Raw genomic sequence first — 16,502 nt, forward strand, 5'->3', positions numbered from 1 at the left:
TTCGATCACCGTTAAGAAGTTTAGCATCGTAACTTTTGCCACGAAGCAGCACAGATTAAAAAAAAGGTTTGCGTTGCCAAAACCAACACTGCTATTAATACAGGAGGGGGCGGAGGGGGGTGGGAGAAACACATACAGAACGCAAAGGCATGTGCTATAGTGCTACGCCACAGCGCTGGCTTTTGTCTTTATATCTGGACTGGAAAGATCAACAAAAAAAAATGACATCCAACACGAAGCCTCTAGATTAGCAAGTGATTGGAGGCGGATTTTAAAAACTATTTCATATTCACAGCCTTTTCCATCAAACTGAACTCTGAATTACTCCCTTTGTCACATTGGGCTTGGTCAATACTTGGCAGGAAGACGGGAGAGCGCGTATTGCTGGATGTCGCCTTGAGTTCTTTGAGCGCGGTTCTGTCATTGCCGGTGCTAAAAAAGTGATACTCGGGGGAAATGGCGCAGCTCAAAGGAATGGTAAAGGAGAAAACGGGCGCAATTTAGAAGAACTGTGCAGGAGACAAATGGCGTAGCTAAAAATAATGGTACTGCTGGGTGGCGCCACCATCATTCGTTGCGGTTGGCCGTCCGTCGCAGGAGCTGCCTTACAGTCGACCGTCAGGCGGCGGAAGCTACCGGGTATTGAGGACACATGCACGGTGGACATGGCGCCACCTGGTCCTCTGGGAGAACTTCTGCCCATGGGCACCTGCCTTCGGAGGCCGTCAGGCTTCTTGGTGCAGCATATCGCTAACGCTATCCACAAGAGTCCGAGGCGAATGTTGCGCGTGTCACACATCTACGAGGCACTGAGGTGAGCCCCTCTTCACACGCATGATCTAGAACGTATCTTGCCTGATCGCGAAGACCTTAGGTTGCACCACCCTCTCCTAAGTTTTTCAATGCTATTAACTAGCCAAAAATGACGAATCAAGACCTTTCCTTTCCCCCACTCCCGCACTTTCCCTTGCTAAGTTTTGGTCTCTCCCGGCTCAGTATGGTCACGTGGGGTCCTGACGGACTGCGCCGCGTCACGGAGACTGTAGGAGGCAGCAGTGCGGGAGGACCCCACATGACGTGCACTTCAGGTTACATCGCATTTTGTCTCGCGTGTCAGCGGCTCTCTTCAAGATGTGCCCAGCTTTAAACGTCCTAAACTACCTGCGCTTCTCAAAACGAGTGATATGAGCAACACATCATGCAGCTCGATAACTGAAGTTACTCTGCATTGTCGCTCGTCATTTCGGTGTTCCCTCTTACCTTTCTCCCGAATGCGCAGGAACAAGTTCCCTTTCTACCGCTTCGTGGATGTGGACGCCCAGGCCACTTGGAAGGTGAGCTCGACTGGGAAAGAGATAAAGAAGAAGAGTGAATGAGAAGGGCGTCTTCTTGACAAGACTACTTTTTGAGAATGTATTTAAAACCACCGACATACTGGTCTGCGTAGGACTTGAAGAGGAAAAAAGCACAGAAAAATATTGCACAAAAGATAGTTACAGGAAAGTATTCTGCTAACGGGAGCTGCTATTCTAGCAGCCTCTCTATTCTATCAGAAATACCTTCTTGTTATTCCTCTTGTTATCTTTCTATCCTTTTGAACTCATTGAGGTCACATAATCTCTTAACTACGTGGTGGTCTACGTAGCTATGAGCTAAAGATGGTCATGTACCCAATGTGCGCTTACAAAGAAACCCAAGCAATTTATCATTATCTAGCTGAGGTTACCACTTTTGTTGTTCAACTGGTGATCTGCAGTGCTGACGAAAAACTGCTGCCGGGGAAGCCGGGCCTGCAAACCCTAGGATGCATTACTGCATACACGAAGCATTTTCTTCTCTTGTCCTGGATGCGGGATGTAAGCATTGACTACAGTTCAGTTAACAGTCCACCTTTCTTAGTTTAAAACGACAGCAGCGAGAGGCTCGTTCCCTAGGTTTAGCGCCGTCGTAGTAGTAGTACTAGTACTGTCAGTAGTAGTTGCAGCCGACGCAACAGGAGGGTGGCAACTGACTCCACTGGGCGGTCCTAACCCATTGACGTGACGTGTGACAGCGTAGTTCCTCTCCCTCGTAACTCCTCTAACTGCTGTGACGACCTCCCGAAATGCATCATAAATTTCGTCTCGCATAACTATAAATTGGTCCGACACCTCGAAAATATCTGGCCATTTCTCAGATCGCGACGCTTCCTTTGTGACTATCAAGGACTGAGAGAGAAGCGCCACGAGAGCGAGTATGCCTGAAAAATGAAAAGAGTGGTCTATAACTCTACAGATATGCTTGGCCTTCTCAATTTCGTTTCTTCAGTACATTACGAAAACAGAATATCTCAACATATCACCCCGAATCTCGCATTATACAGTGGTAACACTCTTGACAGTTTTCGTGTATTATCATTAGAACTGCCATCAAATATTTACCGCCGTTGCAAGTTTAAAGCTTCGAGTCGGCAGAGGAGAGGGAGAAAGCGTTGAGTATATTTGGTTTTTGAGGAAATGGAAGGCACAGTAACTGTCTCACTCCTCGGTGGACAACTCAACTCCGCCATTAGGGAAGGCATGAAGGTGCTAGCGAATGAAGAAAGATATAGATACAGGTGCCCTGTTGGAGGGCCTCGGAATAATTTCGACCATCTGAAGACCTTTAACGCGCACTTACATCGCACAGTACACGGATGCCTTTTGCAATCCCCCTCTAACGAAACGCGACCGCCGCAGCCAGGTTCGAAACCGGGTACCCCGGCTCAGCGGCGCAGCGTGAAAATCACAGCGCCCGATCACGGCGTCCACTCAGAGCCGGTGGGGAAACGATGAGCTCGCGGGTGAGGGGTATTGGGGGATCTTTTGGCTCGCCTTCGACGCCACGTCATTGGAACATGGTCCGTACAGTGCCAGCTCTTTACAATGACCGTTCGATGAAACGCTTTCGCGTATTCCACCAACGCTGTCGCTCGTTCGGAGCGGCGTTGTTAGCGATTTAAAGCGGGTACACCAGGGCGACTCCCGCAGACCCGATCACAACAGCCTTGAGTGAATTCAGCTAACACAAATCGGAGTATCCGGGTTCCAACCCAACCGCGGCGCCCGGGTTTCGGTGGAGGCGAAACGCAAAAGGCGCCCGTGTGCTGTGCGATGTCAGCGCACGTTAAAGATCCTCAGGTGGCCGAAATTATTCCGACCTCGTCCACAACGGCACCTCTTTCTTCCTTTCTTCTCTCACTCCCTCCTTCATTCCTTCCCTTACGGCGCGGTTCAGGTGTCCAACGATATATGAGACAAATATTGTGCCATTTCCTTTCACCAAAAACCAATTTTCATTTGCCGGCGATGTGGGACACCTATGAATGCATAGAAAGGCTTTCTGCATATATGGGAATTAATCCACTTTGCCATCGCATCATGTCCTTGCTGCCCAGAGAGAAGTCTAGGAGGCAGGTGGGACGCCTATGAATGTATAGAATGACTTTGTGCACATATGGGAATTAATCCAATTTGCTATCGCGTCATACCCTTAAGGCAGAGCTTAAGTGTGCCCTCCCGTTTTTTTTGCCCTTTTGTAAATCTGTCGCGAGCAGCCAAGATTTTTTCTTTTAAATGTCCTTCACATTGCGGTGAACTATCGCAGAGTTCGGTGCGCCATGCCCTCTACCAGAACTGGTTTATCAAGGTGCCCTGCAGCAGAGCCAAAAACAGCTTCTGGTCTCTCAACTACAGTGAAAGGTACGCATACGTGTCTCTGTCGCGCGCTGTGTGTGAAGGAACTCCCTCACAAGTTTATTTCCTTCTAACTGAAATCATGAAGCGGAAATGGGCATGCGCAGGACTCCCACTGCTGAGGACAGATAAGCAAGGGTTGCTTGGGGGAGTGCAGTGGCTTCTAATTAAAGGCAAACAAAGAAGTGCACAGCCTACGGTCCGGTGTAAGGATGAAGTTGGGAATTCCGCGCTGACAGGCTAACAGCCGCTCGCGCTGGAGATCGTTAAATGGAGATATTGAGAGAGTAAACTAAGACAAATTTATTGTAATAGTAACAAGTACTTGACCGACAATTTCAATACTACTTTATGCGAACTTTTAGCGCAGCTTTATTTTGCGACATATTCGGGCAAAATACTTGGATGGCAGTTACTATGACTAGCATGCCGTTGCTCGCACAAGGCCTCTTATCTACCGCATTGAACGACACATCCTCAGTGGTAAATAGCGGCACGGTGCAGCCCTTGCCTTACGGCGTCCTCTCCCTCGTCTGCTGCTCCCTGCGAGGACGCGCTGCAACCTCATACCCGCCCAGACGAACACTGGTGCTCTTGTCGAAACGTTGGCAAGCACCCTGAGGCTTTCGCCTCTCTTGTACACTTTGTGATTAATTCTGGACAAAGGCATTTGTGAACGGGAGTCTATGAGCGCATTTTTTTAATACATTGTATTGCCGCGAATATCTGCAGTGTTTGTTCGTTTTTCAAATCTTCCGCCACATCACTTTATCGCCTTGTTTGCGACGCAAGACTCGACTAGATTTATCTCGATTGATCGCAGCCAGGCAGTGCTGATTCTACGTTGTTCCGGAATGTTCTAGTAACTTTGCGCTCTTTATCTCGAAAGTTCGCTATCAGCTTTAAATTGAGCACGGCCGACAGCGGCCGGCATTCTGTTCGACGACCGCCGAGCACGCTTGTCGCTTCGCCGCCTTCGAGTGATTAAGTCCATTTTGGGTGCAAGTCAGCCCAATAAAGTTCATTTAGAAGACCCTTTCGTCCGTCTGCATCGCTGCTTCGACTGCCGTCACCACTACGTGACATCTGGTGGAGGTGCTGCGTAGCCTTCCATGTTGCGGACGCCGCCTTCAAGTTGTGAAGCCAGCCCTGAGCGCTTCGCACCCGAGGACGAGCCAGCCGACGTCTCCAGGGAGAGGAGCCTGAGTTCGGGAAACTGCCAGATCACACCAGACAGCGAAAAGACGCGGATACGAGCACCGCAACCTCGCCGAAGATGTCGACACCGATCATACTGCAGCAGCCGCGGGTGCCGCCAACTTTCAATGGATCCCTAGGCGAAGGCCCTGAAGAAGGGTTGGATCAATTTTAGCGCGTGGCGTCATTCAACAAGTGGGATGATGCGGCAAAAATTGTACACCTGTTCTTCTCACTGGATGGCTCCGCACGCACGTGGTACGAAAACTACGAGTCATCCCCTACGACATGGGAGCTATTCAAGAGAGAACTATTGAAGGTATTCACAAGTGTCTTGAGGAAAGAAAGAGCCGAACGACTCCTCGAGTCCAGGATCCAGCTTCCGAATGAGCCGGTCCGCGTTTACGTCGAGGAGATGACGCGCCTATTTCGCCGCGCCGACCCCGGGATGGCCGAGGAAAAGAAAGTTGTTTTTAATGCGCGGCGTAAAGAACAACTCTTTGGCAGCCTCGTCCACCAGCCGCCTGAAACGGTCGAGGAATTCATGCAAGAAGCCTGGACGATTGAGAAGACCCTCGACGTCCGAGCTCGGCAGTACAACCGCCCTTCCTCTCTCTATGCAATCCTTTCGAACTCGCCGGCCACCACCGCCGACAGCTTGCGGGAAGTTACCCGCGAAATCGTCCGAGAGGAGCTACGCCGATTACTGCCATCCTCCCTACAGCCACAAGCAGCGACTCTGATGGACGTGGTATGGGAAGAAGTGCAACAGGCACTTGGCACCCCGACGGACACAGAACCCCAGGCCATGACCTACGCCGCTGCAGTAAGGACTGCCCAGCCCCAACGACAACCCCCACGTCCTCCCCGAGATGAGCCACTTGTCCCACAACGCCGCCTCCCAGTCCCCGCCCGCCCAGCCTATGACCGACGCTCAAGCCCCAGGAAATGCGACGCCTGGAGGACTTCCGACAACCGGCCGTTGTGCTTCCATTGCGGTGAGGTCGGCCATATTCTTCGTCACTGCCCGTACCGACGTATCGGTCTTCGAGGATTTGCCATTAACGCCCCACGACCACGCTTCGGGCAACGTCCGCAGGAAATAGACGAGTACCTGCGTCGAGAAGAGTACACGCCGAACCGCTTTTCGCGCTCACCATCGCCCTCAACCTCGCGCTTTGCGTCGCCACGCCGCAGCTACGCAGCCGCGGTACGAGGAAGGTCTCCCAGCCCCCGTAGGGGAAACTAAAGGCAGCAACCTCTGGAGGTGAGGTTGCTCAAGAGCGAAACGCCGAAGATCCTCCACCGACCACGCCCCATGAAGACGCTGCCCCCGCGACGCCGCATGAAGAACCGGCACTCGCTGCACCGACGCCGCACACAATGAGAACCCCGACCCCGACGCAGGCTGTCTTGAAAACGAAGCCGCCACCCAGAAGAGCTTCGACCACACGCTCCACCCGCGACTCGCATACGCGACGAAGCCGTGACCCGACACCGAGAGCGACGTGCAATGCAAGAGCCAGGACCTCTGACTGAGAAGTGACTATCGACGGCCGGAAAGTTACCGCTCTAGTCGACACAGCAGCCGATTACTCGGTGATGAACGGAACATTCGCTGCGAAGCTGAGAAAAGTCACAACGGCTTGGGATGGCCCACAAATTCGCACCGCAGGGGGCCACCTCATTACGCCATCAGGACGATGCACAGCGCGAGTGACTGTCAAAGGACATACCTATCCTGCGACCTTTGTTGTTATACCGCAATGCTCCCGCGAAGTGATCTCGGGTATGGATTTTCTTAATGAGCATCAGGCGATCATCGACCTGCGATCCAAGCTCATCACGCATTCGACGGACGAAGCCATCGCTTCGATGAAAACTCGGGAAAATCACGTTGCCCTGAGTGACCTGGAGGAAGAAGTGAGCGTCCCACCCCGATCAAGCGTTATCGTGACCGTAGGCGCCACGAAAGCCATTAACGCTGAAGCCATCATCGAGGGCAACATGCAGTTTCTCCTAGACCGAGGAATCAGCATCGCAAGAGGCATCGCACATTTGCGCAATGGCCAGGCCGAAGTACTGCTGACTAACTTCAGGGAAGAATACGGGCACATTAAAAGAGGAACGACGATTGCTTTCTTCGACGAAATATCCGGCGTACGAGACTCCTTCGCCCTCTCCGACCGCTCCGCAGAAGATTCGCCTGAGAACTCGCCCACTTTCGACATCAACCCGGCCCTGCACTGGAACAAACAAGACCAGATCCGCAATCTGCTTCAAAGCTACAGTGAGTGTTTTTCGACATCGCCGAAGGTGGGACAAACGCCAATTGCCAAGCATCGCATTATAACGGATCAACACGTCCGACCTCTCCGTCAAAGCCCCTACCGTGTGCCACCGCGAGAACGACAAGTCATCAGGGACCAAGTCGAAGAAATGCTTCGCGACGACGTCATCCAGCCTTCAAACAGCCCATGGGCGGCACCGGTTGTTCTAGTTAGAAAGAAAGACGGCGCACTTCGATTCTGCGTGGATTACCGCCGCTTGAACAACATAACAAAGAAGGACGTCTACCCCCTACCCCGCATCGACGACACACTGGACCGCCTCTGCAACACCAAAAATTTCTCATCGATGGACCTCAAGAGCGGCTACTAGCAAATTGAGGTCGACGAAAGAGATCGCGAGAAGACAGCATTCATCACTCCGGATGGGCTGTTTGAGTTCAAGGTGATGCCATTTGGTCTCTGTTCCGCACCAGCGACGTTTCAGCGAGTAATGGATACAGTGCTGGCAGGCCTGAAGTGGCAGATTTGTCTGGTATATTCAGATGACGTCGATGTCTTCGCCTCGAACTTTAAAGAGCACCTCAAAAGACTTCGAACAGTACTAGACGCAATCAAGTCGTCTGGCCTAACCTTGAAAGCAGAGAAATGCCACTTTGCTTACGAAGAGCTGCTGTTTCTAGGCCACATCGTGAGCAAGGAAGGAGTACGCCCAGACCCGCAGAAAACAGCTGCTATTGAACAGTTTCCACCGCCGGCCGATAAGAAAGCAATGCGCAGATTTCTCGGACTGTGCGCATACTACCGACGATTTGTGAAAAACTTGTCGCGCATCGCCGAGCCCCTGACCCAACTGACGAAGGCAGACGTGCCGTTTAAATGGGAAGCGCCGCAAGCAGAAGCCTTCAAGGAACTTCAGCGTCGATTACAGTCCCCACCGATCCTTGCGCATTTTGATGAAAACGCCGATACTGAAGTTCATACCGACGAAAGTAGCGTGGGACTAGGCGCCGTCCTCGTTCAAAAAGCGACAGCCTGGAGAAAGTCATCGCATACGCTAGCCGTTCCCTTTCCAAGGCCGAGGCTAATTATTCGACAACTGAGAAGGAGTGCCTTGCCATCATCTGGGCTACGTCAAGATTCCGCCCGTACCTCTACGGACGGCCGTTCAAGGTGGTCAGCGACCACCACGCGCTCTGCTGGCTTGCCAATTTGAAGGACCCCTCTGGCCGACTCGCTCGATGGAGTCTACGTCTCTAGGAGTTTGACGTCACCATCGTTTACAAGTCCCAACGCAAGCACTCTGACGCCGATTGCCTCTCACGAGCCCCTGTAGATGCACCGCCGCCGGACGACGATGAGGACGCCTTCCTGGGACCCATCAGCCCCAGCTCTTTTGCTCAGCAGCAACGCTCGGACCCCGACATAAAAGGCCTCATCGAGTACTTGGAAGGCAAGGTTTCTTCACCCCCCGCTTCATTCAAGCGAGGACTGTCTTCCTTCTGTGTGCAGAATGAGGTCCTTGTGAAGAACTTTACAGCGAACAAAACAGCCTACCTCCTTGTTGTACCTACTTGTCTACACGAAGAAGTTCTACAGGCTTCACACGACGAGCTGACAGCTGGACGTCTCGGGTTTACTCGCACCCTCCGCCGCATTCAAGACAAGTATTACTGGCCCCGACTGCCTGCCAATGTCGCACACTATGTGAAAACCTGCCGAGATTGTCAGCGACGAAAGACTCCTCCCACATGACCAGCAGGGTTTCTGAGCCCCATTGAACCTCCCTCAAGGCCCTTTCAGCAGATTGGCATGGACTTGCTTGGGCCTTTTCCAGCGTTAACATCTGGAAATAAGTGGATCATCATAGCGACTGACTACCTGACCCGCTACGCCGAGGCGAAAGCCCTACCTAACGGAACAGCAACAGAATTCGCCAAATTTTTCGTGGAGTGCATTCTTCTTCGACACGGCGCCCCCGATGTGCTATCACGGACAGAGGAACAGCATTCACGGCGGAACTAACGCAAGCCATCCTGCGCTACAGCCAAACCAGCCACCGGAGGACAACTGCATACCATCCGCAGACCAACGGACTGACCGAGCGCCTGAACAAAACCATCGCCGATATGCTCGCTATGTATGTCGATGCCAAACACAAAACCTGGGATGTCATCCTGCCTTACGTCGTCTTCGCCTACAACACCGCAGTGCAGGAGACCACCCAGATGACGCCTTTTAGGCTCATCCATGGCAGGGAGGCAACGACCACGCTAGACGCATTGCTGCCCAACGTTACAGAAGAAGAGAACGTCGACGTTGCCGCCTACCTTCAACGCGCAGAAGCAGCTCGAAGGCTTGCCCGATTACGGATCAAAGATCAGCAGCGGTCCGACGCCAGACGCTACAACCTACGAAGACGCAACGCGGAATGCAAGCCAGGAGACCAAGTCTGGGTGTGGACGCCCATTCGCCGCCGTGGATTGAGTGAAAAGCTTTTGCGCCGCTATTTCGGCCCGTACAAGGTTCTTCGTCGGCTGGGTGAACTGGATTATGAAATCATCCCTGACGCAATGACTGCATCCCCGCGACGCCGCGTACGACCTGAAGTTGTCCATGTAGTCCGTCTGAAGCCGTATTATGCGCGCTAAAGGCCGCTGCATTTCCATGCTCTTATTTTCGCAAGATCCGTTTTTTTTCCTCACTAGTCGCATTATTTGTTTTAATGCATCAGGTCGATGCTTCTTTGAGAGGGGAGTAATGCCGCGAATATTTGCAGTGTTTGTTCGTTTTTCAAATCTGCCGCCACATCACTTTATCGCTTTGTTTGCGACGCAAGACGCGACTAGATTTATCTCGATTGATCGCAGCCAGGCAGAGCTAATTCTACGTTGTTCCGGAATGTTCTAGTAACTTTGCGCTCTTTATTTCGAAAGTTCGCTATCAGCTTTGAATTGAGCACGGCCGACAGCGGCCGGCATTCTGCTCGACGACCGCCGAGCACGCTTGTCGCTTCGCCGCCGCCGAGTGATTCAGTCCATTTTGGGTGCAAGTCTGCCCCATGAACAATTCTTTTAGAAGACCCTTTCGTCCGTCTTCATCGCTGCTTCGACTGCCGTCACCACTACGTGACAGTTTGATTGCACTATAACAATCAATATAACTGGAGATCTCCTGTCATCAGGCTTGATTTTCAGGCACAGGAACTCAAAAGAGTTCCTCGTTGGTTCTTTGCATCAATTTTAACTGCTTACTGTAATCAATGGAAACTCTGTAAAAAGAAAGATTTTGCTACATATCTGAACAATTGGCCAGTTACCTTCAATATGTCTATAGCAGTGCCTTACAGCTCTCCAACAGTAAAAAAAAAATTCCAAGAATGTTGGACATGGATTCTGTCATTGCTTCAAGTAAGAACGCTGAAGGCACAAAGAACGAGTCTTCGTCTGGAGCGGGCCACGAGGCGAGTGGCCTGCACATTCAGAGTAACGCGCGCCCGTTTCCACGGGAAAAAGCGTGTCTGCCATTAAAGGCACCCATCGACAACCCCATAGACGCCCCTGTATTTGCTGGTTGACGGTTCGACAGAAGATTCAAGGTTGACCCAAGTTGAAAGTAGCAGTTTAGTGGTAGATCTTATATTGATTTGAGTTTAATCAGCCACGCTCGTGAGCGAAAATCAAGAAGCCCGCAGTCCTAATTGCGCCAGGAACCGCCTCACTTGGGCAAGGCAGTACAACGTTTTCAATGGACCTTCCAATTTAGGCCGGCGGTAACGGAGCGGTTCCTGACATATCTGCTTGATACCGCATCCCCCCCAGTTGCTTTTGCTGCTGCGTTAGTGTGTTTCCCATGGTTTCATTTGTGATATGCTTCTTGTCTGTTGTTCTGTGTGTTCCCCGTTGGAACTCCGCGTTTTCTTGTTAATGTTAAATAAACTTCTTGTAACCAGTTGCTGTTGAGCAGGCTGTTTCAGCCAGGTGGTAAGTATGACGGCTATCTGTAAACTCAATTAGGAAGCCACTGCGCAAAATTAGCGCGACCTCTTTCAGCCTCCGCCGTATACTTCATCTTCACTTTCCATCTTAAGCTTCTACCTTTCTCTCTTCCGCTGCTACCTTTCCGCATTCTTCGCTGAGCTCATCGCTTTACTGTAGCTGCCGGTTACGCCGACGACAACGACGACGAGGCGCAAGCCAGAAGCGGGCCCCTAAAAGCTACTCTCTAAAAATATATGTTTCAGGAACCTCATGCACACTTCATCGCCACACAAACCCCCGTGGTCGTAGCATACTCTTTATAGGCTGTCTTCTCTCCATCTGTGCAAATAAATATGCATGACTGCCTAGCCAGGCTAAGCGGGCAGCTTTTGTTCCTAGCCCATTCGTTTCTAGCACATAGGAAGCCGGAAATCCTTGAGAGGAGAGGAAAATATTCAATATGCCCTTGGATAATCCTTGTCTGCCTTTGCAAGATTCTTAAAAGTACCTCGCTGTTTATGGCGCTTTCATTCTACCCCGATGAGTGTGGCTCCCTTCAGGAGGCAAAGCCAGCCTTTGGTCGTTCCATGATCAGTGACGTGTGTAATTGAGTCATATTTTGACGAAGGTAACGAGGCAACGGGGTTTGTTTGCAAGCCATGTTGCGGAGTACTTATGTCATCCCTTTAGCCATAAATCTATGTAATGTAAGGAGAACCCTTTTCCTGACCTCCTTAGAACGTTTCGTCTTTAAGGGCACCGTAAGAGCTCGGCGGTATGCCCGAGAAGCAAACCCCGTTTGCATGATACTTTTGCCAAAGACAGTATAATGGCGGGATGCTCTAGTTCGCTCACGGTAACCGCGGCCAGGAGACTGTGCTTGACTGTGATACAAGCACACAACAAACAAGAACATTTACACGTTCTTTCCAAGCCTGTTATTCGAGTTACATGAACAACCGCTTCAGCTCATGCATGCCCGAAACCAAAATCCGCCGTGGTACGTGGTGTCCCTCAAGGGTGGCTACCAGTGAGGCTAGACATTTCATTGCTATGGTTAGCAGGTGTGAGTGAGGCATCTGTGGTGTCCACTAACGGACATTGTCGCCGTAGAGAAGCTTCGAGGGGGAGCGCGATGACGCCTGCAGGCGGCGACCACGTAGGTATAGGCTTGTACACAATCTTGGTTAACGTACGTCAAGCGGACAAACGGATGTCATTGTAGCCACCGAGGTACCCGGCGAAACACAACTTGTCTCCAATGTAAACGTCCGCGCTTTCGTTTCTATCCAGAATGACATCCGCAAATGAGAGCATTTCCTGAATGGTAGCAGACCGCAGCGCGTTTACGGGTTCCGTCCAAGAAAGCCTCAGAGACCGCTTAGCGCTGCAGCGACATTTCCCTGGCCTTTTAACGTCGCTCGTTTCAAGTGCTCCCCTCGGTCTTCGCAAGTGCATTTCTGCCTGCTATATAGCTTCAGCAGGAGAGTCTGTCAGATGCGAAAAGGGCACCTTAGATTAACGGCGCCTCGAATCTTTGTTGAGACGCGGTGGCTAAAGTACGACAGGACCTGTCATCTCGTCCCCGGGCTTCTTTGGGTCCGAACTCCTCACAACCTTTTTTTTTTTCTCCTGCTGGTTCCCTAAATACAGACCTCGCGATTGGATCATGCCCGAGAAAGAAGAGCAGGGCCAACCACTTGAGACAACAGAGGCATTGACTTTGGCTAGCGACCTGGGGCTGGTGCCGTCCGCAGCGAGGACACCGCCGAACTTGGAATCACCAAGGGACATCAGAATGTCGTCGGTGCCCACGGCGGGGGCGTCGCAGCTGCCAGTGGTCTCATCGCTGAGCCAGGAAGAATCGAGTACTTCAAACTCGCCTCAGACGGTAGGTACTGCTGCCGCGGTCGACGCAGGCAAAGCCGAAGTCGTCTCCCTCGAGTTTTAATCCACTCTCACCGACGCCACAGCACAGGGACACCGGTGTCTCGAGCTCGGCTCCAGCTCGTACAGAGCCGACACCGGTGGGCATGTGCACTGGCCTCAAAGACACTACGACGGTCAAATATCCAGGTCCGTTACCGGTGCAGGTACGTACTATCGGCACCCTGAAAACCGCTTCACTCTTCCACTGTGCGCAAGCCAGAATCACGCGACTCGTTTGCAGAAGCAGACGCACGCGGCAGCCTCGTGGCTTCAGTTCGCTCATTTGCATATCATTCGGTACCACATGGTCGAACGTTATGCCTGACTCTCCTTGAAAAACGTGTGCACGTTTCCTCATTCAGCATGCCCATCATAATTCGGTTGTGGTCATAAATTGCTGGTTTCGCACTTGAAGCGCTGCAAGAGGGTGGTTTAAGCTCGAAAAACGTGCTTTTATTCTCGGAGTGCCTAAGGCAGCCTTGGTCATAGGGCTGAATTTGGTATATAATATTCACTCATAATGGTGGTTCTCGGCTGAACAGCCAGGAAAACTCTCGTGTTTCATCCAAGTGAGAACCTGTCCTTCATTAAAATAGGCTTCAGAGTTACCTCCTGGATTTCCATCGACAAGGCACTTCGCACGGCGTCTGTTCACATCTTTCCGGGATGGTTGACCCCCGTTTGAAAGGGGGTCAACCATGCGTGCATCCATTTCGGCCACCTTTTTTAACTTCCCCACCGAGTGCCATCGTCTGTTCACTGCGTGCAGGAACCAGCGCCAAGGCCCAGCAGCGCCCCACCGCGGCTCGGCACGGCCACGTCTCAACAGACGGCGCTTCCGTTGGGTGTCGGTCGTTCAAGAGAACAGCACCAGCTGCAGGCAGGCGCGCAGCCACAGCCGCAGCTGCAACCGCAGTGGCAGTTCGTGGCATGGCCGCATCGCAACGCGGGAAGTTTCTACGTACTGCACGTACCATCGTTGCAGGACTGTGCTCAGCAAGATACGCAGCCATCACACGGACGCCGATGTAAGCACCCGTACAATGCCCCCTTTCTGTGTGGACGTATCTGTGGCAAAACTACGCCACGAATTTTAATTATTCGGCTTGAAGGCTGTGGAAAGCATGTGATGAGGTGTCATATCGTCGTGCCCTATAATGTGGCGCACCAAAATTGTTACAATATATGACCTATGGGTATACAATAAAAAGAACACTAAGGAGTACATATGTGAGATGAACGCCAGCGCGCGCGAAGTGAAAAGGATGAGAAACTCAGTGTGTGCGTGCTTCCGAGCATGCCAGTCACCTTAGTGTCACATCGTTATTGAGGCAGTCCAGTCTTACGTAGATGTCAGGAAAGAAAATGTATTCAAAGGAGCCCTTTATGTTGACACTGTTACTGTCCAAAAACAAAGCTTACCTCATGGCGCAAGCTATTGAGAGGGAATACGCAGTATGTTGCTCTGTACGTCATTAATGCTAAAGCATATTTTGGCTGTATCGGCGAGGTCATGTCATCAAAACGCTTCCGCATACGTTGTGGCGGTCTCAGAATAGGTAGGATCAAATGAATGGTTGTAATCGAAAGAGCACGATGTGAGGATGATGAGAAAAAAAATATGTCGATAGGATTAATAGTTGGAGCCGCAAATGTCGAAAAACCGTCGAATTACCGCGGACGTAGATATAGTGAGTGGACGGGAAAACTACAGTGGATGGCAAAATGATGGGAAAATAGGCGAAGGAGTTGAATTAAAGTTACAAACGAACTGAAATGTGTTCCATGAGTGATAATTAAGCAAAAACGTTTGAGTGATATAGAGTAATTAGTTAAGTGTTAGGAGCAAATTGCGTTAGGCTGGACGGTGATATAGTAGGCGGACGGGAAAGCAGATCTGGCACCAAATTTGAAAACGAATGTGTGATTGGAGTAAAAAAAGATGTAAATACAGTAAATGTGATTAATTAACAAGAGTAAAAAGGAAGAAAATTGGTAATATAATTGCATGCAATAATCGTAGCCAATGAGGACGTTTAATTGATAGCGATAAACTGAAAATAATCTCTTAACTAATAAGTTCCTTAATGCTAATATGGATGTGTCGACTCGGGATTTGTACCTTGCTCTAAACTTGCTGCGAGAAACAGCTGCATCGTTCGTGTTTCGCAACATGTCCTTGAATCTGCGTAATCGTCCGATTGTTGTAGTAGATGATTAAATTTAGAGTGCCGAGGAGGCGTCAATGCTTTCGCGTTCTCCCGCTGCTGGTCGCCGCACTATCTCAAAAGTCTAGTAGAAAACTAGTATGCAATTTTTACTACGCTAGTAAAATATAAAGCATCTTGAGCCTCTAAACTTGGCTTGTTATCGCAACCTTTTTCGCAATGAAAAAATTTTGTGGTTGTTTTTGCTTTTGATTTGTATACATTGCATTAACCCCACAATGTCTCTATCTTGACTATGCCTCGCTCTTCCGCACCGCAGGGCCAGGTGACAACTAAAGCCTCAGCTGGGACCTACACGTCAGAGTCATGAATGTACTTTCCGAAGACAACTTTTATTCGTGTCGTCCCTACGGCACTCAACCTCCGCCAAGACCGCAAACCATAATTCACTCGGCACAGCATATGCCAGAATTGCGATGGACACCGACGGACGCCAGCTTCGTACAGCTGTTGCCTCAAAGAGGACCGCCGCTGAGTCGGCAGGAACCTCTGTCACAACGGGAGAGACCGGCTCACAACAGGCCCTTACAAAAAATTTAGTAACATTCTTTAGAAAGTCTTTAGACAAATGTTAAAACGGCCTATCGACATTGAATAGAAAGTCTTTTAAATGTGTTTATAATTTGTATTAATCCCCTATTAACCTTCTTGCGACGATTGGCCACCGCTATCCAAATGAGTCAAGTACATAGAAAGTCTTTATACTTCCTATCATCCCCTTATCGACAGTTTCTACATACTTTCTATCGACCACTTACCGACAAAGTCTACCAGCACCCTATCAACGGTCTTCCGACAATTGGCCACCGTTATTCAAAAGACTCAAGTACGAAGAAAGTATAATTGCCACCCATCAACTTATCAATGTCTGGAAATGTGTGTGTTACTTACACTGTATGCCATTTTGATAAACATTGTTTTATCACTTCAAAATCCTTTTGTGAACTCCGTATCCTATACTGTTAAGGAATAACAGAAGCAAAACACAAATTATTACATTAATTTCTTGCACACAAGCACTAACATACATAAGCACTGCAAGATATGCATCATACATCAAAATATTTTACAGAGAACAATAGGGGAACTGAATACTCCCTTTGACACAGCAGTTCTAGTCCCCTCAGTTCCCTCTTGCTAACAATGATTGATACACAGAAACTGTCT

The 16,502-nt window shown here is 50.4% G+C and overlaps 1 protein-coding gene across 1 annotated transcript; it reads left to right on the forward strand.

Moving 5' to 3' along the window:
* The first annotated feature begins 603 nt into the window (after positions 1-603).
* Positions 604-16,216, forward strand: LOC144097610 (uncharacterized). The gene is made up of 6 exons (XM_077630273.1): positions 604-814; positions 1,280-1,334; positions 3,625-3,719; positions 12,832-13,271; positions 13,877-14,135; positions 15,595-16,216. The coding sequence occupies exons 1-4, from the start codon at positions 666-668 to the stop codon at positions 13,127-13,129; spliced, it is 597 nt and encodes a 198-aa protein (XP_077486399.1). The 5' UTR covers positions 604-665; the 3' UTR covers positions 13,130-13,271; positions 13,877-14,135; positions 15,595-16,216.
* Positions 16,217-16,502: the final 286 nt, after the last annotated feature.

This window comes from Amblyomma americanum, chromosome 1 (assembly GCF_052857255.1).
Source record: "Amblyomma americanum isolate KBUSLIRL-KWMA chromosome 1, ASM5285725v1, whole genome shotgun sequence".
NCBI lineage: Eukaryota > Metazoa > Arthropoda > Arachnida > Ixodida > Ixodidae > Amblyomma > Amblyomma americanum.

What these genes read in the sequence shown, in the direction of transcription:
- LOC144097610 (XM_077630273.1), top strand. Translation starts at nt 666, where the DNA reads ATGGCGCCACCTGGTCCTCTGGGAGAACTTCTGCCCATGGGCACCTGC. An exon ending in CACATCTACGAGGCACTGAG is followed by an intron (nt 815 to 1,279) that starts GTGAGCCCCTCT and finishes CCGAATGCGCAG; the next exon opens with GAACAAGTTCCCTTTCTACC. An exon ending in ACGCCCAGGCCACTTGGAAG is followed by an intron (nt 1,335 to 3,624) that starts GTGAGCTCGACT and finishes GAACTATCGCAG; the next exon opens with AGTTCGGTGCGCCATGCCCT.